The sequence below is a fragment of the Pituophis catenifer genome, unplaced genomic scaffold, assembly GCF_029215685.1.
Source record: "Pituophis catenifer annectens isolate HBS135680 unplaced genomic scaffold, rPitCat1.0.hap2 SCAF_1, whole genome shotgun sequence".
NCBI lineage: Eukaryota > Metazoa > Chordata > Lepidosauria > Squamata > Colubridae > Pituophis > Pituophis catenifer.
In genome coordinates this window covers 196,122,592-196,149,857 of record NW_027256881.1, presented here as the reverse complement: position 1 = coordinate 196,149,857, position 27,266 = coordinate 196,122,592, and the positions used below count along the sequence as shown (strand labels likewise).

General features: G+C 35.3%; 1 protein-coding gene across 2 annotated transcripts in view; it reads left to right on the top strand.

Moving 5' to 3' along the window:
- Positions 1-27,266, top strand: part of MAP3K20 (mitogen-activated protein kinase kinase kinase 20) — a 105,624-nt gene that overhangs the window by 41,726 nt on the left and 36,632 nt on the right. For both annotated transcript variants that reach the window (XM_070935717.1, XM_070935790.1), the window contains 6 exons: positions 1,059-1,087; positions 1,187-1,324; positions 5,419-5,505; positions 10,322-10,396; positions 17,976-18,082; positions 23,701-23,836. In XM_070935717.1, coding sequence (XP_070791818.1) covers positions 1,059-1,087; positions 1,187-1,324; positions 5,419-5,505; positions 10,322-10,396; positions 17,976-18,082; positions 23,701-23,836 — 572 coding nt within the window. The remainder of the gene's footprint in view (positions 1-1,058; positions 1,088-1,186; positions 1,325-5,418; positions 5,506-10,321; positions 10,397-17,975; positions 18,083-23,700; positions 23,837-27,266) is intronic.

Here is a 27,266-nt window from a genome sequence, read left to right as displayed (position 1 = left end):
TTCTATTAGTTTTACTTTTTAAAGTAGTTTCATTATTAAACATCTAAAATGCTTAATAGTATTAAATATCTAAAATGTTTAATAGTGAAATTGGCCCAAATTTAGAAGTGTACAGAATCAAAAAATAACTTAAGTAGTGAAAGAATTTCAGTATCTGTTTGATATGGTGGTGGTAGGTAGAATCTAGAATACAATTTGGAATGTTTCTTCTCTTTTCAGGGTCATGTGTGACCTGCCAGCTTAATCTAAGTAGGATGCACTGTTTCTTAGCCATTGGCACTTTTTAGTTCCATTTTCAGGAAACATTTAAATATGTTAAAGCAATATTTAATGAAATTCAAAATTATTGCCTGGAGAAATATTTTTGTTAGTATACACCAAATATACTTCTATTGAGAAATCAGGAAATCATATCATATCAGCATATCATATATGCATGTATGTATGTATGTATGTATGTATGTATGTATGTATGTGTATATATGTGTGTGTGTATATATATACACATACACACACACACCATATCATATCATCTTTATACTGGCTAAATGTGCTAAAAATAACTATTGCATAAATTTCAGTTTTTCCCCAACCCTTTATTTTCATATTATTTATTACATTTATATGCCTCCATTCTAACTGATAAGTGAACTTCCATTGATTTTTTTTTATTATTCCTTTGGTTTCAGAAGATTGGGAAATTTTACAATTGTCTCTGATATTCTTTGTTGCATATTTTAAAGATTTATGTGACTGCATTATAAAATTTGACTTTAGTTTTAAATTATTTCCCAGTAATTGCTAATAATACATTTTTCAGCTCCTTTGCTGTAACTCATTAACTTGACATTATTGGTGGTTTATCTGCCATGATCCTGCATAGAAAGAATCAAGTCAATAATAAAGCAATCTGGTTTTTGATTCATGTCAGCCAGAGAGTTTAAGTGGTCTTGCCAGTACATATATACTTATAATATATGGAGTGATTTTTTCTAAAGAAATGCCTATGGTTTCTTCATAGTATTAATATACTTTTCTCTTTTTTTAAAAAATTTCAGTTGTTATAGCTGGTGATGGAGTATTGAAGGTAGGAATATTTCAGTCTTTTTATAAAAATATTTGTTGTGCTGAATTGGGCATGCTGTTTTTTTTTTTTAAAAAAAAATCCTCTATATTTTTTTCCTAGATTTGTGATTTTGGGGCTTCAAGATTTCATTCCCATACAACACACATGTCTCTGGTTGGTACTTTTCCCTGGATGGCTCCAGAAGTAATACAGAGTCTCCCAGTATCAGAAACATGTGATACATATTCATATGGTGTGGTGAGTAAACATATTTCTGTCCACGCTTCTGAATGCGTTATATAAATCTGTCTTTAGACAACTGGATTTAATTCATGTTCATGATCCATACACATGTTAAATCACAAAAACCAAGTTCTATTTCTGAGGTCCTTGTGGGGTTTTATATATCTCCCACCCACATTTTTTGGGATATCATCATTCTCTAATTTTGTGGTACAATTTTTAGCACAGAAAAGCTGTGACCATATCCATGTCAACAAGCTTATAGTCAGCAAATATCTGGAGAACATCTGATTATATGCTACTTCCAAGATTCACACCTTTGCCACAGAAGTCATACCTTGTTTCTTTAAAAACATTTTTACACTTGCTCATGAAATTTATATTAATTAGTTAATTCATTAATTAAAAATCAGTGTTAAAAGCAGTTAAGAAGAACTTGAGTTTTTCTGATTTCAAGGAGAACTATGGTAATTATTGCCTATTTACAGTCAGTCAAACCTGTAAATATCCACTCAGAAGAAAACTAAAGGAAGTTTGATGTGGTTAACTGCCAGACAAGCATATCAAGAATTGCAGCTTGAATCCAGCTCAAGTGTTTTTGGAAAAAATGAACTCCAATAAAAGGAAGCAGTTCAGAAATTGGTTTATGGATAAAATAGTGATCACTGGTTAAAGCAGGCATGTCCAACATTTACACTTGCATGGATTGCATTGAGTGAAAAGGAATTGTCTTCGTCCATATGTAAAACATATAATGTATATCTATGTATAAGTAATGTTAAAAGCTTACAATCTTGAGGGTGGCATTATAGCTGTCCAGGGCCATATATATCGCAGTTTGGATGCACCAGGGTTAAAATAAAGGAGTTGAGTAACAGTTATATGTTTCAGGCACATATACACAGTTTCAAAGCCTGTAATACACCCCCCCCCCCCCCGGCTTGGTGTTCTGCATCTTAAAAAGCGAAAAGAGCTTGAAACATTTAGGGAGAGAATGAAATTTGGAAATAATTGCAGTTTGGCTCAGAGTTAAATGTTTATAGATAAATAATAATCTAATTAAGTTGTTCCCTTGCTACTCCCAATGGGACGGAAATGAGCAAATTTCCAGTCCTTTGTGCAATCTCAAAATCTGTTTCTTCTAAAGCACAATTTTTAGAAGGGAAGGGTAGATTCGGAGGGAATTTAGGAGGAGAAAGCCCTGTCAGACGTGTGTTTTTACTTCTGCACATTTTAAATTCTACTCTTGAAATCTGTTCAAGTAAACTTAAGCGCATTAGTATTGATTCTCCTCACTGTTGATTCCTATCAAGATTTTTTTTTTCCTGTAGACTTTCAACTTCTAATCAAGCAGACTAACAATGTGCTCCAGAGATAATGAGTCCATGAAAAATGTGGCACTTTTTGATTTAAAACAATCTCATCCGTAAATAAAAGTTTTGAATGGTCGAGTAACACAATCTAGATCACTAACAAATAGCTTTTGTGCTGCACAGACATCTGCTTTTCATCATTTGAAACACAGCTGAAATTGTGATAACAAAGAGCAGAATCCTTTTCACATGTAAACCACTAAGATGTTGAGAAATACTGTTCTGTTGGCAGAATCCATAGCATTTCTTTTATTTATTATTTTCTCCGCCAGAATGGATTGTATTCATTAAACTATTACATTGCTTACAATGTACCATGAAGCATTTTTCCACTTCAGTCTGCTGTCTACCTAAAAGTCCGTTTTCTTGGTCAAGTTGAACTTGTCTTTTGTGAAGAAGTCACAAGAACATGAGGAAAGGCGATTGTGATACGCATCTATAATTTTCTGACCTTTACAAATTATTTCATGAAGCTGGAATAGAGTGTCTCAGGTTCCATATCCCTTTATTTGGAAGTAAGCCACAGGCTCCTGAAATAAATCAAGTTTTAAAAAGTAAACATGCTTTTAGTCAGAATCTTCTGTTATACGAAAATGACCCAAAACTGAATTCAGATTTAAGATTTATAATCTATCTAATTATAAATATCTGTTGCCTCCCAAAATAATGTTTAATATAATCTAATTTACTGTTTTATTGTCCTAGACATGGAACTTTATAGTAGGAGGAAGGTAGCATGGTTTTTTATTGATCTGAGGGTTATGCAGTTGAAAGTAAGCCCAGTAAAATTTCCACCAACACATATGTCTGTTCCAATAAATTTAAATAAATAAATACAAACTTGAAGCCTGCTGTATTAAACATATGGTGTACACAATGTGTACAGCATATGTTTAATACAGCAGGCTTCAAGTTTGGAAATAACAGTCAACTGAAAATGTATCATGACACTGAGTAATAATGTACATATGTCACCTTGGGTATGATGAAAATTTCTTTAATGTGGTGCACTTCTTTTAAACCCAAGTTTGTTAGGTTTGTTATTTAGTTGTGCAAAATGTCTGTATTTCTTAATGAATTATAGTTAGCAGCTGTGATTGCGAGTGACAGTAAGGTTTGGGACATTCCAGCTATGCTGGCCAAAAATTCTGAGAAACATATTCTTGTGAACCATATAGAGATTTTTTAAAAAAATGACTTTACTGTGGCTGAATTTGAAGCAAGTTCGTAACTAGATACGTGTAGTTTTCTTTATTCGATCTGTCATAGCTGTCCCTTTCAGAAATGGTTTAATCGTCCTACTGCAATTGCATTCCCATATTATTTATGTAATTGTAAAACTGCTCCCTCCATCCCATAACAGCAAAATAGGTAGCCGTGAGTTAGCTATAAAAAATCAAGGTGGGATATATATATATCTAAACCTAATAAATAAATAATAGTTATATGTAAACAGACTTAGTCAATCTGGACATTTTTGTATGTGTGTGACAGAAGAAAAAGGATAAAGCTAAAATGATGAAGAGAAAGGTCCTTCCTGAGCCTAGCCAGATAATCACAACAGAGAAGAATTTACTTCACACAACAATTCTTTAAAACAGGATACAGTAGTCCCTGTCTCCATTGTTACGTCCTCAGCATAATGTTGTCTTAAGTAATAAACTTTTATAGTTTTATGACTTAATCAGGTCTATTTAATCCCTAAGATGCTGTGGTACCTCCTGCGATTGAAAACCTGCCTCAACATCAAGGGTTGTTTCCCTCATATAAATGAGCAACAACTGGCAATAAGTTATTAATTACCTTTTTAAAAAGGTAGTTGGCCCAACTAAACCCAAATGTAAACCACAAGTTAAGAATTTTAAATACTTAATGGAGAATATTGATCTCTGGAATTCTTAGCCAGATGGTTACTTTATTAGAAAATATCGATAGGATATCAGTCAATATTAAATAGAAAATATAAATATTTACTTTAGCTAAATAATGTATTTTCCAACACAGATCAACAGAAATATGTCTCCCTTGGAAGTCAAGAGAGGCAGTTACTTTTATAAATATGACTGCTTGCCTGGAAAAAAGAGATTATTGCTCTCTGACATAACCAGTTATATTATTGTTTGATATAATGGTGGAATATCATCCAAATAAAATTAGCTGAGGTCATACTGTACTGTAAAGTAAATTTATATGTCTGTTATTTGACTAAGTATGAAATGTAATTAAGTATAAAATATTTCTAGAAAGTTGGTATTAATACTGAAATATTTGAAAGATGGAAGCTATTTTGTTGCTTACAAATCTGTTTGCTATAATAACTATTCTTTAAATTTTAGACTTCACTTTAGAAAGAACAAACCCAAGGTCTCTAGTTTAAAGTACAAGTCAGAGTATGTTCCAGAAACATTTTCTAGTATTTGTAGTTGAAAACAAGAACTCTATTTCTTGACTATCTCAACCATCGAACAGTGGAGGTACAAAACAATATTCACAAAATCTAGTTCCCGGCTCTCTCTCAGTATTTGTTAAATAAGGGTTCATTATTAAAAATAAGAAATATTTAATGTCGACTTTGTATAGCTCTCTTAAGCACAAACATATATCCAGGTTTTAGCTATTGGGCTTCGATTGCCTAGTAATTGGATACAGATCACAGTGCATCAAGGTTTAATAATACATTTAAAATACAAAATACAGTAATAAAAAATCCTTTTTCTTTTTCTTTTTCCATTCCAGGTTCTCTGGGAGATGCTAACAAGGGAAGTCCCCTTTAAAGGCTTGGAAGGATTACAAGTAGCTTGGCTTGTAGTGGAAAAAAACGAGGTAAGACTACGTTTCTACATTCAGGTACATAGATCAGAAAACAGTGTTGGGTTTTGCAAAAGACTTTTTCATCTTCCTCAAATTGAAAGTAAGTTCACGCGTATGGAAAGATTAGCAGTAGGAGCTAACACAAAGGGTCAAAGTGATGTTATTCCTCATGAATGGACCCTTTACATCTAATTGTTGCAGCTTCACGTCGTGATGCTGTAGATCAAAAATTATACAAGTACTGTACTAGCTTCTCAGTCTCAATTGTAAAACCTGGGGGTTTGTTCTTAGGGATGAAAGAAGCCATTGCGTCCAAGGTAGGAGAACAGTTTAACTCCATCTCCTGCATTTAGGACATCTTTATACTGGCCGGGAGTTGATCTATCTGTAAGAGACCTTCAGCTACTTCAACTTAACTCTCCCAGCAGGAGTCACTATAATACAAGAAACTGCCACTTAGATGAGGATTTCAAAAATAAAAGAAGATAAAAATAGTTTAAAAAGAAGAAAATTACAGTTTTGCCACCCACGTTCCTCAGTCCATTGAAGATGAGCTCCTCACTGGAACTGGTAAGGCTATGCCATAGTTGCAAGCCTCCTCATGCCGTGTCTTTCCACTTCAAAAGGACTTCAGTGGCGTAAACACCCTTTGTACATGTCCCCAGTGTTGCTTTTCTTCTGGCTACAAATTGAGGCTTTTAGACAGTTGAACATGGGAGTGCATATTTGAACACATGGTCTCTTTAGTATCAAAGTCAGGAAGTGTCGTTTTAAAGAAGAAATGTAGCGTGGCGGCTTTATTGCATGCAGACAACATTTAGGATTCCTCCTCTGTTTAAGTTGGCTGGAAGGTTGGGTACCATTATAAAATAACTTAGGCAATTTTTGTAGTATGACTTCTTGGTTTCTTTGTTTTATTGCTGGCTCCCTAAAATATTGTTAAAGTCTTTACATATAATAGGTTTAATTATCATGTTTAAAAAAAACCAGGAAGGAATTAATGTAAAACATGACATTCTCACTTTTAAATATTCTTTCTGAAGTATAGAAGGCCTGTGATATCTGTGAATCAATGTGTAATAACCAATTTAGTTTGGATGTTCTGTCACTCACTCTAAATTTATATCTGTGATTCTTACAAATTTAATCTTGAAATAATAAGATGTAGCAAGTATCATTTTTAAGCATGAGGAAAGTTTTAATTGATTTCATCAAAATAGTCTCATCCCATCCAATAGACAAGGATTAAGCAAGAACTTCTCCATCTAGATCAACACTCTGATCTTATAGTTAGATACAAGATTTTGGTATGTAACAAATGTATAAATACTAGGTCAGTTCTGCCACTTCATGTTAGTTTCCTTAAACTGGGTACAATCCCACCCAAATTAAGCATATTAGTTGGTCATCAATACTTTGAAAAAGTCAAAAACATTAAAAGTAGTGGCTACAATTGAAGCGCTCATAGTTTCAATAGAATAATACAGTAAATATAGAAATAGTATCATAGCAAAAAGTGTGTGCTTTAAAAAAAATGATTTCAGTTTTTCCTGTTGCAAAAAATTTGAAATATCTACATTATATGTTCTTAGTGACATTAAAATAACCCCTAATAAAGTGGTTGAATGTCTGAGGCGCTAGCCTCCCAGTGAATTGTCGCTCTGCAAAGTATGTGTTCAATTCTAAAGCAAGTTAGTCATGCTTTAGTCCCATTGAAATCAAGGGTACCTAAATTCACTATAATTAACTTGACCCACTGATTTTAATGGTCCTAAAACATGACTTATGACATGTCATATTGACTCCACCACCTCATAATTATTGCACTGAATTTTACACTGTAGGGAAAAACAATGAATCTCATATTTAGTCCTTGGGAGAATTCTATTCTTTAGAAACTTAGAGCAGATGTAACATATAAGACACTTAAAGGCAATGGAAGGTCCACCCTTATTCCAAAAAAGTGCAGAAGAATCTGAAAGATACGTAGGACTGTCTATAGAGACTTCTATTCTGTCAAAGACTTTTATTTAGAGTCCAGATGACATTCATAGTCAGAGATTTGAACAAAGAGTGTGTTCAGTGTGTTTCCATTTAAATTATACTAGCTTTTAAATGAGGGATCAGTGACAGACTCATTAGGTCTGCAGGTACTACTCATATATAAATCACACGGTATAGTACTGGGTAAGAATTATTCCTGAGTAGAGAATTACATCTCCTATACCACGCCCATATCTTTTATTATTGTTTCCTTGATAATCTCAGGTTCTTTATTCTTTATTAGAGGTGTGAATTCTGTTAAAGGATATTTTATTTAATATCAAATAAAATTAATATCACATTATTAAGATATGCCACTTTTATTAGAATATGACTGTCTTGAGGGTCTACCCGATGAATAACATTCTATTCCAGCAAGTTATATGTAAGTAATGAGTTTAGTAACTCATTTTCCGTCCTGGAACTGTGAGGGTGAGAGACAAATGCCATGGCTAGATTGTCAGGTGTATTTTTAGGGAAATGACCTACTTGAATATCAAGTGTCAATGCTACTTTGTTTATGCCAAAAGTTTTGACTTCTGATAGCTTTATTCTTTGCATTTATAATATTCATGATTTACGGATTTCTAATCAGATTACATGACTACTATGTACATTTCTTCTTTCCTGTTTTCCATTTTCTTATCTTCTTGGTTTTGTTTTTTAAAATAACACAACAGCTATAAGGTTTTGCAAGTCCTAGTATGTATACTCATACAGTGATATATTTTATTTAACTTAGTCTATATGCCTCTTTGAAAAGTGTCATTTTAACCACTAAGCAGAGTTGTGAGAAACTCAGATATAACTGCTTTTTATAATTATATCCTTCTGTTAATCCACAGAATTAGCTGTAATTTTTCCTGTCTTGCTATAGATGAGGATATTAACAGTTATCTTTTTCTATCAGCAACAATGATACCATTATTCTTTTTATCGTGGCATTTCCTTTATTATCAATAGCATAGTAACAAACACGCAGACATTTTAGTTATAAGAAAACTGTAATTAACACACTAATATATTCTTCTTAAGGTTTAGTTTTAAATAACAAGTTGTGTCTCTCCTTACTCCAATAGAAATCAAGTAAATAGATAAGTACTATTAAATGTTTTAGATTTAAATGTTTACTTTTAATAGAATGTCTAGCATCTTCAAAATATTAAATGTTTGTCTGAATATTTTTGAAGTATGAATGATAAAATATGCCACTTACAAATACTTTTTTGCAGAAGGCTGGATAGGATTCTGATAGGGAGTTGGGGGTTTATCTCCAATAAACAAATTCTATTATTTTGTTATTTACCATCCGTTTTTTTAGTTAATACTTGCCTTTTTTTTTTATCACAGTCTTTTCTAATCTTATACTCTGTTGGCCAGTATACACTGGATTTTTATGACATCAGTTCATCATTAAAATGCTAGAATGCTTTATGGTTAACGTGACATGATAATTACTATACATATTTAAATTTGAATGATTATTTTAAGTAGGATGTAGAAGATCATAAGACCTCTTAACATCATTTAACACTTATTTTAAATAACTAATAGGGCTATGCATTCTTTGAAAATGATTCAGAAAAGCTCTTTAGAATTTATGTGAGCATGGCATCTTACTAGTCTTCATTAAAGCAGGCTGCTGTTTTCAGTCTTCTGTGGAAACCAGAAAAAGGATGCTGCTACTTTAAGGAGCTGGCTCATTGTACTCTCAAAGCATCTGTATCTTTATGTGGAGACATGAAAAACTGTAGGCTGTTTTTTTGAATAACAGACACACTTTGGCTTGTACTGTATAATTTAGGGATGTCAAACTCACATTGTCACAGCGGCTTTACATGACATATTGAGACTAAAAAAATTTCCCTTCGCTAAATCGGGTGGGGGCGGAACCAGCACATGACGCATCTGGCCCACAGGCTGTGAGTTTGGCACCCCTGGTATAGTCTAAAGCGCACCATCTCATTCGTTTTCAAAGCAGTGTGGAAAATAACCAATGAGGAAATATGTATAAGTATTTAATGTGCTCCAGCAAAAGAAAGATGGATTTAATGTGAATCAAAGTAAACAAGAGTATTTCAGGAGTGATTCAGAAATTTAGATCCTTTAAAACCTTGGGAAAATAGCTTTGCATACTTCATGCTATATTGGGTATATATAGAAAGCTATATTAGGTATGAAAGCAAGAGAAATGTAATGTAATTTTAAAAGATTTGTAGACATTACAGGGATATAGTTCTAAAAACCTTTCCCTCCAAAAAAGTTATACAGTATTATTTTTCCCACAATGATAATAGATTTAGGAAGGTTTTCCCCAGTAATATAACCGTAGGATCAAGTTTTTTGGAGTGCATCCATATTTTCAACATTTGAAAACTGAGTTTTACAAAGACCGAAATTGCTGCTGTTTATTTATTCATTCGGTTTATATACCTCTTCTCATATCTAGAAAAAATACCTTGCATCAATGGTGCAGTTAAACTTGGCTATGTACATATGTCATTTCACACAAAACCCAAAGTATACAATGCAGCATGTGTAGTATTTATCTACACGAAGATCTTCATATTTTAGATCTTCTAAAATTTGAAAGTCTATGGATTGATGATAAGTTCTTCATTTATGTCACGGGTGTCAAACTCGCTACATCATGTTGCCGTCACGTGATATTTCGCAATGTTTTTCCCATTTGCGGAGGTGGAGTGGGCATGACCTGCGCATGATGCATCTGGCCCATGGGCTGCCAGTTTGACACCCTTGATTTATGTTCTTCTGTCTATTTCAGAGACTGACCATTCCAAGCAGCTGTCCTGGAAGCTTTGCAGAATTGATGCTCCAATGTTGGGAAGCAGACCCAAAGGTATTTCCTTAGGCTGATATACCATTATATTAAGTTTATCATTAAGTTTATCAAGAGCCTTGGTGGTGCAGTGGTTAGAATGCAGTATTGCAGGCTAATTTACTGCTCACTGCCAACAGTTCTATCCTGACTGGCTCAAGGTTGACTCAGCCTTCCATTGATAAAATGATGACTCAGATTGTTGGGGGCAATATGCTGACTCTGTAAACCGCTTAGAGAGGGCTGTAAAGCACAGTGAAGCAGTTTATAAGTCTAAGTGCTATTGCTATTGCTATTGCTATCATTGTTTACTGCTTTAATTGCACTGTCAGGAAATAGGCTGAACATTGAAGACTTAGAGACCCTTAGCTTATCTATGGTTTAAACATGCTGGTTGTTGGCTTTTCTGATACAGAATTATTTATGAAAGGAAGCAGAATGTAATACTCATTTGTCAATTAATATCCTGTCTTTCTTACTAATGAATGGAACTTCTTGAATATAATTTATATATTGTTACAAAATTGTTTGGATTGTATTTATTTATTTAATCACATCAGCTTAAGGCAAAGGTGTCAAACTGGCAGCCCGCAGGCTGGATGCATCACTTTTAGGCCACGCCCACCCCAGCTTCGCGAATGGGAAAAACGTCACGAAACATATGATGGCAGCGTAATGCAGCGACTTTGACACCTGTGGCTTAAGAACTGCTCCATTTCTAAATATTTTATACAATACAGTGAATTAACATAACAGCTATCCAACATTAATGAAAATTATTGTTCATTACTCTTGACAATCCCCTGTTGCCTGTTTTTGTTCTACCACATATATGAAGTACTTACAAGGAAGTGGTTGGATTCCAACTCTGCCCAAGAACTGTAATCATGTGTTGTAGCACAACACAATTGGAGCACAACAGACTGCAAAAAGCTGTGGGCTGGAAAAATTCAGTTATGACATTCATTCTTCATGTGCACGATATTGCACAAGAGTTGCCGTATATCATGAACACAGTAATCCTCTTCAGTCCTTGAAGTGAAGAATGTGACATCATAGAATCATACAATGTAAAGGTCAGAAAGGATCTTGTTGATCACTACGTAAATAATATAAGTGCAGATAAAAAGAAAGGATACCAAATTAGGTCTTTTTGCAATCTCAGAAATTAGTGGGCAATAGCTTGTGTTTCCTCCTGGATTAGCATGTGTACAACTGAATCCAGCACTCTTAGCAGAATCAGTGATAGGCCAAGGAAAATTGAGAGTTGAATTTTTAGATGTCACTTTTTTTTGCATTTGAAAAAAGCCCTCATTTTATTCGATCACTATTGCCTTTTACATCCTATAAACTGGCAGAACAGCTTTCAATGCTTTATTCCTCTAAATTCTCAAAAGGTGGTTATTTATAGAATCTAAAAAGCACAGTGAGGCTGAGCCACCCACATTAAGTGCTGCATAAAGTCCACTAAGCTTAAATTGAAATAAAATGACCATACTCCTTCAGTATTTATGAGCATTAAAGCACATTTTTATCAATTGACAAGTCTGAAGCTAGGATAATCCATAATTTAATTAGCACCAATGAGATATATTCCATTTTGGTATTTCTTGCATCTATTACTGTGATGGTTTAGTTCAGAAGTGTGTATAAATTTGAGCGGTGTCAAAAGTTACATCCAAAATTGGGCCGGGCATTGACATTTTTGTGAAGGAACTTTTGAGAGTTCTTTAGCTATTATAAAAGAATAATAACAATTTATTAAATTTGTATAACCCCCATCCTCAACCTGTCCCAAAGTTTGAAAATTTGGTCCCTGCCAAATGCTGCTGGCTGTCCTGAACTCTTATGCTCCTGCTACATCCATGTCTGATTGGAAGGAAGATATGATGCAGAATGAAGAAACACACACTTCAGGGTGTGTGTCTGCATCTAGATTATGCTTCTACTATTCCTAAAAGCATTATACACTAAAGTAGTCTTCCCCAATCTTTCTTCTCCCGTGCAACTTGACTGGCAAAAACCAGGTAGCTACATTTATGTCCTACTGCAAAGGTTTGGGTAAAATAGTGTGTATGAACCTGTCATAAAATGAACAGAACAGCAACTGTTCTGAGCCGAGGTGGTGCAGTGGTTAGGGTGCAGTACTGCAGCTACTTCAGCTGACTGCTAGTTCAGCAGATCAGCGGATCAAATCTTACCGGCTCAAGGTGGACTCAGCCTTCCATCCTTCCGAGGTGGGTAAAATGAGGACCCAGATTGTTGGGGGCAATATGCTATTTAGTATACTGTCTTTGGTGTAAGCCGCCCAGAGTCCTCGGAGAGTGGGCGGCATAGAAATATGAATAATAATAAAAAACTGTTTATTGCTGGGTTATAATCCAATACAGATGGACCAAAAATGACAAGACAAAACAGAAAATCAGAAAAAGGAATACCTTCACTTAATAGGCAGTTCTTACAGAGAAGAACACTTGTCTCTTTTTGTTACACACACACACACACACACACACACACACACACACACACATATAATGTTGTTTGACATTTGAAATAAAGAAATTGTCTCTCTTTTATAATGTGAAAATCACTTGGATCTGCCTGGGAGAGACACCTCAGCATTGTTCCTAATTGTTTTTGTGCACCCAAATTAAAATGCACGTTTTAATTGCCGCATCTGTAATTTTAGCAGAAATGGTATAATTACAGGCGTGATGCAGAGAGAGTGTGCCTCATCCCTTTATTATATATCCACGTTTTGGTTTCCACCTTTTGTCTTAACCTTGTCTGGGGTCTGTCAAACAGACTAGCGGAGGCAATGCACTTTTGAGAAGCATTTTGCTAAGACTTTTTCAGTTTTCAACAATTATCCCACTTTTTGCACTGTAACAAAAGAAGCTTTAAATTCAGACGAGAATGCGGGGAAATTATGACTGCTTTGTCTGAGTCCATTCAGATTGGCTTGGGCTGTGCATAGCCCCATCTTCCTCTGCTTCATCACTGGACTTCAGGATGACCTGACTTCCCATATTACAAAATTCTATTGAAAAAGTATAGAAAATTCATATATTATAATGCATTGTTATGTAATTCTTATGATTTACACAGGATTCTCCCAGATTTTTAGAGGAGTTGATGTTAAGTTATATTTTACTATCAACCTATAAGTGGAAATTTCACACACTTTTGAAAAATGTCTGTATAGACTAATAGGTTGTGCTTGGCATAGACCAAAAATCTCACGTTGCAGAAATAAAACATGGGCATTTATATCATGTTCAAAATGTCATGATGCTGTATGAAATAGGAACTGCCAAATCTTTCCAAATTTTATCATTTAATTGGGTTAGACTCAGACCTTAGGAAAATGATCTTCCTCTCTTTCTATTTTAATTGCAGGTTTCAATCTTCTTTATAAATATTTTTTCCTTTAATTATTTTTTTTTAAAGAAAAAACAGTTTCACTTTTCCAGGTTGATCCAAGATTTTTATTCTGGTCTCTATATTAGAAAAATGGAGGAGTAATTACGGTACTAACTGTACAGGCATATAAACTTCTACTTGTGTGAGTGAATCAAAATTTTATTAAGGCAAAACAAGCTCAGAAGCCTGATGAAAGTTATTTTTTTTATTTTCAGGAGACAAATGATTTGCAGAACTAATGGGTAATTTTATGTTTTAATATGACACTCTTCCTGTTAAACAAAATCAGAACAGTTTGTAACTTACACATCAAATCACATGCCATGATAAAAAGTGCAATACCAATAACTATCAGTTTATAAAACACCAACAAAAGTTTTGTAATATTTTAAACCCATACTAAAGCCAGAATGGCCAAAAACACTGTTAAAAATTGAAGCATTAAAATTAGGGACTATATATGAAAAATTGCCAAAATAGTAATTTCTGGTAAAAGTTACCCCAAATGGAAATTACAAGAATATGTCATCAACTTTTCATCAAATGGAAATTATAAGAATATTTTCATCAAAGTAGGAAATTCCTACTAGTATGTAATAGTGGTTTTTCCATTATAAGATGCAGATGGAATTATAATTTACTTTTTGGGGTATAAATTCTGTGAAGCTCTGTCCATCTTCCTGAATCGGATGTAGCTGTGCAGTCAGATCAAGCATTATTCTTTCTCCTCCTTGTTCCCCAAAATTGGAATTACCATTATTAGCTGCTTTAATTAATTGCTTTGTGTTTTAGTTTCTTTCTACCACACAATGCCTTCACCAGGTGCTTTGCAATTCATGTTGTAGGTTTAAAACTTTTTTTTTAAAAAAACCATAAAATAATAGCAGATTTCTAATAAAAATATAGAACAATTGTAAGGAAAACAGTAGCATATTTTGCTTATTTTAACAGAAAAGGAGAATTAACTTGCCTTCCACTTCACTAAGTGGGAATACAATAGATTGGGATGCTGCTATGCATTGAATAGAGAGTGCTCACTTCTGAACCTCTTCTTGCTGTGGGAAATGAGTTTTTTAATTTATTTTGCAGGATGGTTCTTTTATTTACCTGCTGACTCTAACATCAAAGTGAACTTGATTTTAAAAAAACTGTAATTTAAAACAGCCATGGATTCAAGAAGATTTTAGGAGTTTATTGGTACTGCAGTTTCAGGGAGAGGCTTCAGTCTTTTCTGATGCCTCCTGTAATATACAGTACCTTAATATGGCTGAAAAATTGGTTTCCACTCCCTCTCAAAATAAGGTATCTGGTACTTTGAGTTGATAGTGAAAAGAAACCTGAGCCCTATAATGCTGTTTCATCTTGCACAGTTCTTGCATAATTTTGTTTTATCAGAGTTACACTACTAAAAGCCTACTAGAAAATGAACACGACCGCAAAACAAGCATTACATTCAGTGGCTGAACATTGATGGAGGAGGATGCATTCCAATAGGGACCTAATAATGGAAGAAATTGAGTTGCTTATAACTCAATTTCAGCGAAAGACTATTGAATGTGTATTAAAAAGGTTAAGGTACTAAGGTTATAAAATCAAAGGGTACAGAACAAAAAATCAAGAAGTGTTAGCAACACAGAAATTACCATTACCTTCAACCTTCCATTTTCATTCCCTAAGGCAGTGCTTCTCAAATCTGGGTAAATTGGTAAAAGTGTTCTTTCTTTGGGTATCAATACCCAATCATAACAGGAACATTTAAATCGACATATTTTGCCTAGACTGGGTGGAAAGGACTTTCTGATAAGCAGTTTTGGGTAATGAAGGGGAAAGTTTGGAAAGCCCTGCTAGAGGACATCCTCTGCGCTACACCTCCATTCTGTGGTTTTCTTGCCATACACTAGAGCAGTATTTCTCAATCTTGGTAATTTTAAGATGGGTGGAATTCAAACCCCAGAATTCCCCAGTCCAGCATGGTGGCTGGAGAATTCTGGGAGTTGAAGTCCATCCATTTTAAAGTTGTCCAGATTGAGAAACATAGTTTCAGAAAGATTGTGCTGGCATTTTTCTGCTTAATATAGGGGTGGGCAACTGTGGTCCTTTTACAGCCTGTGGACTTCAACTCCCAGAATTCTTGAGCCAGCTTGGCTGTCTCAGGAATTCTGGGAGTTGAAGTCGACAGGTTGTAAAAGGGCCACAGTTGCCCATCCCTGGCTTAATAGATTTCCTGGGTCAAGAAAAAGAGCAGAATACAGAGAGTGATAAGGACAGCCGAGAAGATTATAGGAAGCTTCCTTCCTGTTATTCAGGATACTGCTTATAAGCGCTACGTGCTTAGAACCTGAAGCATTGTTAGAGACCCCACACACCCACTTCACGGTCTGTTTCTGTTCTTCCCCTCTTGAAGAAGGTTTTGAAGTATCTATAGCAGGACTACTAGATTCTGTAACAGCTTTGTTCCTTATGCCATCTGTTTGTAAACTCTCAGGATTCTTTTTTTTCACCATGCATATTTATACATTTGAACAAGACTGTGATGTTTCTCTATGTCATATATGTGGGTATATGTATAATGGTTATACTTTGAGAGCTGAATGCAACGAAATTTCATTTTAATGTATGCTGTTTAGTGTATGTTTAAAGTGACAAAGTCTGTTCTATTCTATTCTATTCTATTCTATTCTATTCTATTCTATTCTATTCTATTCTATTCTATTCTATTCTATTCTATTCTATTCTTATTCCTATTCCTATTCCTATTCCTATTCCTATTCCTATTCCTACTCTACTCTACTCTACTCTACTCTACTCTACTCTACTCTACTCTACTCTACTCTACTCTACTCTACTCTACTCTACTCTATTGAAGCCAATATCGAACCTAGGAATGGACTAATCTGTGAATGCCAGAGAGGCAAGTTAATAAAAATATCTGGGAATAGGAAATACAGCTCATAAAACTAATTCCCCCCCCCTCTTTAAATTATGGGCTTCTCTGGTCAACCTTGATTCAGGAGCGTTTCCCATGACAGGGTTGTATAATTTTCATTGAGGGCTACAGCAGTAGTGGGTTTCAGTTTAGTTTGCTTGTGCGCTTGCGAACACGCATACATGACACTTCTGCACATGCACAGAAACGTCTGGGCAGGTGGGTGGAGCTCCTGTCACCGCCACTGATTCGCCCAATCCAGGGTGAACCAATAGCAACCCACCACTGGTCTATAGATCCAACTTATAGCCCTTGTGGAATGGTGATTACATACCCTGGGCCAGCAGCCTGGACAGTAGTCAAGTAGTCTTTGTCCAAGAAGATGTTCCACACCCATACAATGGAATCCCTGGTCAGGGGAAAGGTCACACTGCTTGATGTGGAAAATAGGGGGAAAGGTGTCATAAATGGAGAACAGGGTACAATTTCAACACCTATGCAAAGGTGGTTCAACACCTTTGCAACACCTATGCAAAGTGCAGGAGATCCTAGAGGAAACAATGGAGGACAGGGGAGTCTGGCATGCTGTGGTCCATGGGTTGATGAAGAATCAGAATCAACTTAGTGACTGAACAACAACAACAATCCCAGACATCCTGAACCAATATATCCTTCTGTTTATATTTGCGTTGCATCCCTGGCTAGGAAAACAGAGTATTGTCTACGTATCTGTTTCCTACATGTGTGGTACAACCATACTAAGACCAGTAAGTTCAAGTAGATATGCAGTGTATTTCTACTGCACATCTGTCTGAAAGATTACAACCTTTCCAGAGCCATCACTGAGAACAGGAAACAAGGATAGATTTTTGATTCTATCCAGTTGATAAAAATTACAAAGTGGATTAAGGATACTGTAACTCTTTTATTGTATTATTTTACTTGAGTAATCTGGAAGGTCCATTCAGGTCAGCGTCTTGTTATATTACAATTTTAAGATATTTTTCTATTGAAATTTAAAAGCAGCAAGTTCTGCATTTATAGCTATAATAATTTACAGCTCTGTGTTGTTTACCTAATAATTATCTAGTCAGCATCCCAGTATGAGTTCCATTGCAGCTTTAGACTTGCTGCTTTCATTGGAAAATGTTATTAATTCTGCAAATAGTGTAATATTAAAATGTAGGTTTACAGAATGTACATGTGTAATAATGTGCATAATGATGTACGTATTTCTTTGTGTGTCTTCAGAAGAGACCCTCTTTCAAGCAGATCATTTCGATTTTGGACTCCATGTCAAATGATAGCAACCTTCCAGACCAATGCAATTCATTCCTGCATAACAAGGCAGAATGGCGGTGAGTCCTCGTAGTTCCCACCAATAATTATCACATTACCTGTGGGGAGGAATGAAATATTTTCTCAGAAAAATACACAGCCAAAATTAGACATCCAGTGTTTGAATTTTCAAAATTGTGCAACCCCCACCCACAGCCATCATTGTTTTACTGTCAGGTGGGAAAAAATGTGTTTTCCATGAGTTATTCCATGTTGGTACTTTTTCTGCATAATGATGATCAGAAACAAGTTTGCAAATTGTGTTTGGTATATTTAGAAGCAATGAGTTGGTTTAAATCAGATGTACAGCAAAATAGCCAATTCAGCCCCCCCCCCCCAATTAAATTTGTAAGTGTTAAGAATGATAGTAAGGAATAGCAAACAGCTATGAATCAAGGGACCAGAACTAAGTTGCAAAATTTGGGAAGAAAATGTTCTTGTCCATAATTTATTAGTCATCCAGAGCCAGAAAAGCAGGATAATCAGCATGAAGGAAGCAGATGTAGTATTTGCCATCTTAAAAAATTTCAGTCATTATTTAGTCATTTTCATAGATACGTTATTGCAAAACTCTCTTTTGTTTTTCACTGATCCTTGAAAAATTCTCCAGAGAATTGTCTAGGCTGGATTTATGAAGCAGTATGTATCCTGGCTACCTGTTTTTGGTATCTCTTGTTCTTTCCCAGGTTACACAGCTATAAGATTATGTGTGCAAGTGGTTACTAAATTGAAAGAGATTGGGTGGGATCCAATTTTAATCATTTGTACTTAAATTAGTCTTTGTTGTTTCCATTGATCCAGGTGAGTGTTCTCTAAGTATATGAGACTTTCCATCCACTATTAACATAGTTCATTTGTGGTACTTCTGTGCTAAAAGTCTTTCTTTATTGGATAAATTTGAGCATGCTTTTTTCAGACATAAATCCTGTGATATTCAGCTGGGCTTATTCCAGAGAAATAGTTTTATGTCCAATCTTTAAACTGCTCCAATCAGATGTGTGCATAAATATAGGAATAAAATATATTGATACATTTAAAACAGCTCTGCTTAGAGTGCTGTGAAGGCAGATGAAAAAGGATCTGTACAAGAAGAGGATAATACAAACCAATTTTGCTGTAGTCTAAATTAAGAAACCTTGGCCATTCTCCAGGTAATGCAGAGCACAATTTAGTAGTCTACTTGATGGTTATATGCCTGCCTCATTTGGAGACTGGCAAAGATAGCCCATGCAAGAAAGATTAGAGAGATCTCAGCATGCAAATAATATTTAAAATCCCAGGATGAATAAGGATTTGCCAATACAAAACATCCTAAACTTTAAGGGGGGAAATAGTGGTGAACTGATAAGCAAGAGAATTTTACTGCAGGGATGGAAAATGTGAGCACAGATGGGAGGTTTGAGCCAAGTCACATGATGCAAGTATAAATAGCTTGTTTTAGAACTGACATTCTTCTTGCACTGACTCAGCAGTGTGGCAATAATCCACACTAGCACAGCCCTCTGAAGACCAGGATGTATTGTGCCATCTACTGGTGCAAATTGCAAACTGCACTGGAGATAAAGCTTCAAGCTTCCTATAATTCTTCGTGATGAATCCTTCCCATAGAATATTAAACACGTGTACGTACTCAAGAGCAGTCCCACTTATTTTCTACAAAGTGTATTTAGGATTACAGAATTTCTAGATATGTTTAGGTTTTCCAATTGAAGCCAGGCAACCTGTATGGCTTTTTTACAGGTTGCTAAACTGGGAAATGGTTTCTAATGTTATTACGAACTTGAAATAGCTAGCTAGGGCCTGCCTCAACAAAAAGGATGATTGTTTAGATTTGTGAGGGAGCAATACAATTTAAAGCTGTTGCATAGATCAATGCAAGTATATAACTATATTTTTAAAAGTACAGTCTTGGTAACAATTTTTGAGATCTCTAGGAGTCACACCCAAGTATTTCTGGAGGACATATGTACTCCAGGATCTCAACTTGTGCATATCTGTTCTAGAGATTTAAATCTTATTCTATTTAGAAACTTAAATGAAAATAATAAAGAGGAGGAGACATAAAATAAAACTTGGGCAGAACAGGAATTGTGCCATGTTCTATTAGTTAAGTTTGGACAGCCTGTCCTGTTTCATAATATAGTTCAGCTACCAAAAACTAGTACGTTGTAATGAGCTTCCTAATCTTGGAAGTAACACATTAAAAACCAAGGCCCAAGTTGCTTTAATGGACATTGTTAAAAACAGTATTGACCACAGATATAATATATTTAATATATTTAGGAAACTAGGATTTTCTCCTGGTTTATTTTTTGATTGAAAATGTTACCAAGATGGCTCCAGTAATTATAGGAAGCGTCCAGAACATTATAAAATGTAGCACAGGGATAATTGGTGAAATTCCCTCCATTCATCTCAGCATGTCTGGCTGGGGAATTCTGGGAATTGAAGTCCGCAGGTCTTAAAGTTGGCAGGATTGCCCTTGTTTTAAACCAGCTGGCTCCTTCTGTTTGCAGAAGGACACAATTAGTTACTGTCTATTTTGAATATGCTAATTCAATTTAAAACAATTTCCCTGAAATTATTAATGAAGCTATTATTACATTTTATTTCAGTTTTTATTTCATGTAACACTAAGACAGCAGGCAATGTTAATTTGTAGGAATACTAAAATAGATAGAACATACATAATCACCAATGCTCAATGTAAATTAATAAATTTGTAGAATGAGATATATTAATTGAGCAATGTATAGAAGCATTCTGTTCAATTACACTTTTATTATATATTTTTAAAGAATGCTTTTAGAGAATCTAACCTTTCGCTACAAAATGCTTTATATTGTAATATATATATATACAATATAATTTTGACATTTAGAAAATTTATTAAGGACAAAGACATTAAAAGTTGGATAACAGTTTGATACATTTTAAAATAAACAAATAAGCAGTGCAAATGAAGCAGTACAAGTATTTTTTTTATTTACGATTCTCTCTGTGCCAATGCATCAGGTGTCCTTCAGGTTTGAATCAAAACAAATATGGTTTAGCGTGATGTCTGATTCAAACAAACAGTAAAATAGCATCCTTAGATTATACAGGGTTTCACTGGCATTGTGGCTTCAGACGTTTCACATACATTGTCCCAAAAAATGACAAAGAAATGAAAAACATCAGTTTTATGTTTCTCATTGTGTCTGGTTAAGCCTGCAAAATTGGATTTAGATCAAGGCTGCACCACCAATTATTAAATAGATTATATTATTAGGCAAAACTGAGTCTTGGGTCTTATTCCTAGGGCCCTGTTGTACTTCAAGCATCCCTGACAATTATTTGCCTTACGCCACACCAGTTGACAGTTAGGGTCATTTTGGGGTCAGGCATGTAATTTAGGCAAAAGAATTGGTAGTAAGATTCACAGGGACCCCTGGATCACAGTTCTAAGGATCTTTTTTAACCAGACAATAGCAAGCACAGGAAAAAAAAAAATCCTGGTGCCTTGAACTCTGAAGAGTTTTAAGTGAGAGGAAAACTATGCTTCAAATCAGGAATGGAAACTGTTTTGGTTAATTTAAGGAAAACCTAGCAAAAGAGCTTAGCTACCGAACAGTAAATCTGAATGATAGAAACAATATAATATGAAGCTTACACTCCATCCTTCATATTTTAGAGGAAATCAATGATTCCTCAAATAGAATTTTCTTTTGTACCTTAAAGTTTATTCCTCTCAATAAAACAATTTTACAGTGCAAGTCTCCATTTATTCATTTAGTTAGTTTTTATGGTCACCCAATCAAAAACAGCTCTGAGCAACCTTAAAAAATAACACTGTGATCAGTAAGGTTTACTTATACTGATGATGAGTCAGTATGTTTGGGGCTGACTTCTGAATATACAACTATGCTGTAAAACTCCTTCCTCAGTTCAACTTAAAAGTTACCTTGATCATCATGCATACACTTTTCTGGGATGTTGACATGTTATGGATAATTAAAATGTTAATTACTATTATTTCAAATGCAGTAGGAATTCTGTTTCTTTAAAACGCAAATGGTAATAGCTGATCTATTAAACTAGGTTTAAGCCACTATACCAATGAAACCCTGTATAATCTAAGTATGCTATCTTACTAAGTGACTAAGTTTAATAAAGCTATTAATAGATTAATACCATTAATAGATCTATGATTTATAAAACCAGGCTGGACTAGCAGACTTCCAAGGTCCCTGCCAACTCTATTATTCTATGTTCCATGAACTGCTACCTAAAGTAATTTAAGTCAGCTTATACATCATAGGCCTGTAAAAGCTTTGCTACTCTTGCAGCAAAATACAGTGGGGCTGAGATGGATACATTTCCAAGCTCGGAAAATGGATCATCACGCTTCAGACTTCAAGAGTGGAGGAGTCCTTTTCCTTATGAAAAAAAAGAAAAGTAGCCCAATAGGAAAAAAGCTAGGAATGAAACATTTTCCTCAGATATGCTACTGATTTTATATAGAAGCAAAAAAATATTGTGTTAGTGAGACTCATTGGAAAGTGTATTTCAAAGCAGTGGAAAAGACTAAAATTCACTTTCAGCTCATCTTCACATCCAGAGATGCCTCATTAATTATTTTTAAAGGGCATGCCTACGTGATTCATAAAAAAGGTAAAGGTTCCCCTCACACATATGTTGTTCCCGACTCTAGGGGGCGGTGCTCATCTCTGTTTCAAAGCCGAAGAGCCAGTGCTGTTTGAAGACGTCTTATGTGGCCGGCATGACTAAACGCCAAAGGCACACGAAACGCTGTTACCTTCCCACCAAAAGTGGTCCTTATTTTTCTACTTGCATTTTTTACATGCTTTCTAACTGCTAGGTTTGGCAGAAGCTGGGAAAAGTAACGGGAGCTCACCCTGTTACGCAGCACTAGGGATTCAAACCGCTGAACTGTTTCAAAAATACTTGTAAATAAATTGCATAATAAAAAACAGCCTTGGTCCAAGCCTATAGAAAAGTATCTTTAATCATATTTCTCTGCTTCAATTTTAAAGTAGAATTACCCCCCCCCCCCCTTTTCCAACAAAAAGTCTTGCTACGGATTTGGTCTTCATTGGACTGGATGAAGATTTCTAATCATATTGGGGCATTTCCAGATATTGTTGTCAAATGGCACACTTAATTGTACTTACATGTTGACTCAGTCTCATTGTTTCATACTAAAATATGAAGAGAACAAATGACAAATTCAAGGACTTAACTGTTCAGAATGAAGCTCCTCTGTGTTTGAAGAAGGGATCCTCTTGGTTTACTTTCAGAAACACTTATGTTTGACCCTTTCCCTTTCTTTGATGGGTCAAGGCTGGGAGATAGTGAGTGGAAAAGGGGGACTTGAGAAGGTGTCTGAGCTGGATGATTGAAGTAGCAACACATGGAGCCTGGCAAGCCTCAACTTGTATCAGGCTTCAAAAAGAGGACCTCTTCTTTTTGTTTAGGGTTCAAACAAATCTCTACTCTGCTAATTAAATGTCCTACTTGAAACAGCACTATACTTTTCATTCTTTCACATTTCATAAACATTTGTATGGAACAATATTTGTGAACAATTTGTTCCTGCCAAGGGAAGGTACAATTTAACAAATTTCTCTCTATTTAGATGTGAAATCGAGGCCACCTTAGAAAGGCTGAAGAGATTGGAACGTGATCTGAGCTTTAAGGAACAGGAACTAAAGGAAAGGGAAAAACGCTTGAGAATGTGGGAGCAGAAGCTAACTGAACAATCCAACACACCGGTAAGTACTGTTATATTGCTTTTGTTTAAAAATGGAATCAGAAAATCCAACAAAAACTTGAATCTAAAAAATGTCTTGAGCTACACTTGCACTCATATGGTAGAAGGGTCACATTTTCCTGCTTTGAACTGTTAAGTGGCCATGTTTTGTTAGACGTATCTTTTGAAACTGATTTCATTTAAAACTGTTGGGAAGTATAGGTGACGACTTTGAGAAATAAAGCAACCTTATTATAATGCTTTATTATAGTCCGAGTAAATTATTGTTAAATTTGCATTGAAAGTAAGGTATCATCCATCTAAATTAATTTAGCATATGGTAAATTTCAACGCAATAATCTGGAGTTTATTCTCAGATAAGCCAATGTTGGATTGCAGTCTATAGTAAATGCCATTATTCTCTGGGTCTTGTCTTACAACTAGCCGTATATATTTTTAGAGCTACACAGAGATCCATATTTAAAATTATGTGGAACTATTCACAAAGAAATACAGGAAATGGCAACATGAATGCCCACATAACTCTAAAAACATTTTCCCTTTTGAATCTGGATTGCTACACATATTGATAGAATTTTAGCATAATTGTTTATCTCTTGGCTAGCCAACTGAAAAAAAAAAAAGACTTAAATGAATCATAGATGAAATCTACAAAATTCAAAGGGCTTAATCAAAGATGTACTAGGTCTTTGATCCAATTTAATGTCCCCAAAAAATCAAAGTATAATTGGAGCTCTTGCCAAAGTTAAAAAGCAGAAATCCCCTGCAATCCCATGGGAAGAAATAGTCAGTTTCATCTACATTGATGCCTCTGTTATGGAGGCATATCAGATCTTCAACCCTGTAGCTTAATTCTGAATCACTGTATTGTGAAACTGTCATAATATTAAGAACTTGGGTCAATTGGGATGGTTTTTTTTAAAAAAAAAAATACCGGTAGTTATTACACTCATGTCCCACTTTTCCTTCGAGAAGTACAGAGCATCTGATTGGGGGAGAATCTGGGATCTCCACGTAAGAAACTGAACAGACTGTGATCTGCTTTGCTTTGTGCCTTCAGGCTGCTTCATGGATTGCACATTTTCAGAAGCAAATGGATATGTTTCAGGCATTGGATTCTGTTACGGAAATGACAAATCTTGTTGCTGTAAGATATATTGAGATTAGAGCATGGCTGTATAATTAGTGCAGCACAGGAAGGAGGTTCAGATTTTTCTTCCCATTAATATAATGCAATCCATAAAAGTAGTGATTTTAGACAGAATCAGGTGGGAGAGGCATAGAAATTGCACCGGGAATATTTGCATTCATGTCTAAATGACTGTTTTGCTGTATAAAGGGCAAAACATAAATAACATTTTATATCTAAATCTGAATCTTGCTTCCTAAAGGAGTCATCATCGCTTAATTTCATATGCAGTGAAATGATATCTATATGCCCAAGTAATGGCTGCATAAAAACCGGTATATATAGAAGTAGCTTTCAAGCAGAACACGATTACCTTAACATCTTATGACATCTGTTGGAAGCAAACAGCCAGGCTTCTATTTGCATTATTTAATTACTGTATGTTGCATTTTACTTCTGCCCAAACTGATGAGCTAATAGTCTTCATCCACCACTGCCTCTTGATCCAGCATTCATTTGCAATGTTTATCAAACCTGCAGATGTTGCAGAGTGTTGTCCTTCTGTGCTTCTTTCTGCAGAGTGCATTGTACTTACCATTTAATCTAAGTTGGGATTTTGGCCTGTTCACTCTCCCTGCACCTTCTTTCTGAGGCACAGCTTAATGGCATCCGTATGAATGACACTGCATGTGTATTCCAGCTGTGAACATGGAGTAGCCTATAATGATGAAGCATGAGTGTTTCCCAGAAGCAAGATGTTCTCTGTTCTCTCTAGGTAGCCCATAGGCTTCCTTTAATGTCTGCAAAGATTGAGTAGCTAAGATATAGGCCATCACCTATGTGGTTCACAGCATGAAACATAGCCGTAATGAGCTGATCTTTTCCCTGAGTGAGGCTAAGGGATTTTTATCCTGCACTATTGCTTTTTGCTGCGACTTTTTACTGGCTGGCTTTACTGAAGGAAAGTGTTGTGCTCAAGTCTATTGTGCTCAGCGTAAACTTCTTTTCTATAGGATATTAATACAGCCCTTCTATGGCAAGCAAATGCTGTTTTTTGAAAAGGGAAGGCTAAAATGATATTGAAAGTGAAGTACTTTTAAGCCCCGGGACCTATAGCTGAAAAGGCTTCTGTCAGATTTTTGAATAATGAAAAGCCTTACCGCTTCCAAACCACCTTTCCCTCCCCTTTTCCTTCGCTTCTTAAGAAATTAACTTCAGAATTCATCTACATATAAAAACAAATTGCAGATGTTTTGTGAGTCTTGTCAAGCAGTGGCCTGTATTTGAGAGAATGGAAGCAGGAGCAAATACATATCTGGATAAAAGAGGAAGAAAGAGCTGAACTGATATGCATATTTTTCTTCTTTTTCTGGAGAATTCAAATCCCAGTGAATAAAGGCTCATGATTTGGTTCCATAAAGGACATTTGAAAAGGATATTATATTGCTGGCCCGTCTTTAAAATGCTTCTGTTGCTATAAAAACAAAAAAAAAGTTGACCTGTGGGAGTCATTAGCATTTGTAAACCATCTCAAGCCTTTGACCTCTTCAGGAGGTTTGAAGGAGCAAAAATGAGACATTGGCCCCATAGTTACACACTGAGGCAATAGATCCCATGAAGGCCGCATCTTCCTAGATTGCAGGCAAAGGGTCACATGACTGGAAGCTCATATTTGCAGCTTTTAAAAATACATTTCTCACATGTAAAGTGGCATGACTAATAAAAGGCCAGCGGTAGGATTAGTTGCACCTTAGATTAGCACCCAGTTTAGCATCCTGTCAATGAGATCTTGCTCTCCCTTGGTCAAGAAACAGAGCTCGACATGGATAAAGATTAAAAGCTACAGATTTGTATAAGCCAGAGCAAAACCATCTGTGGTCTAAGAGGCATAACAAAAAAATCCAAACTCTGTTTTTCAGGTGAAAAACAAGAGTAGGGTGTTTATAAAAATAAAAATGACAATACGGCTCTATTGTTTGGGCTTGCTTCATGTCATTGGTTTGAAATGATTTCTCCCGCAGGAATTTTATCTAAACTAAACCCCATTGCTAGAGAAATTAACCTAAAGACGCAGTGGATAGCATGGGTTGCAATATTGCAGAGTTATTTTGAAGCATGCTCCAGCTTTATAGCAGAGAGTTATGCTACAATCAAGGTCAAAACAGACAAGAGGTTAGCTGCTTCAGTCTAGTTGATGTGCCCATTTTGTTATGTAGATAGCTGCTCGACTCTTTCTTCCCTCTTGCTAGCTCCTGACAAGAGATGCCCTTTCAGAAGCTGCTATTTTCATCTCAAGACAAGC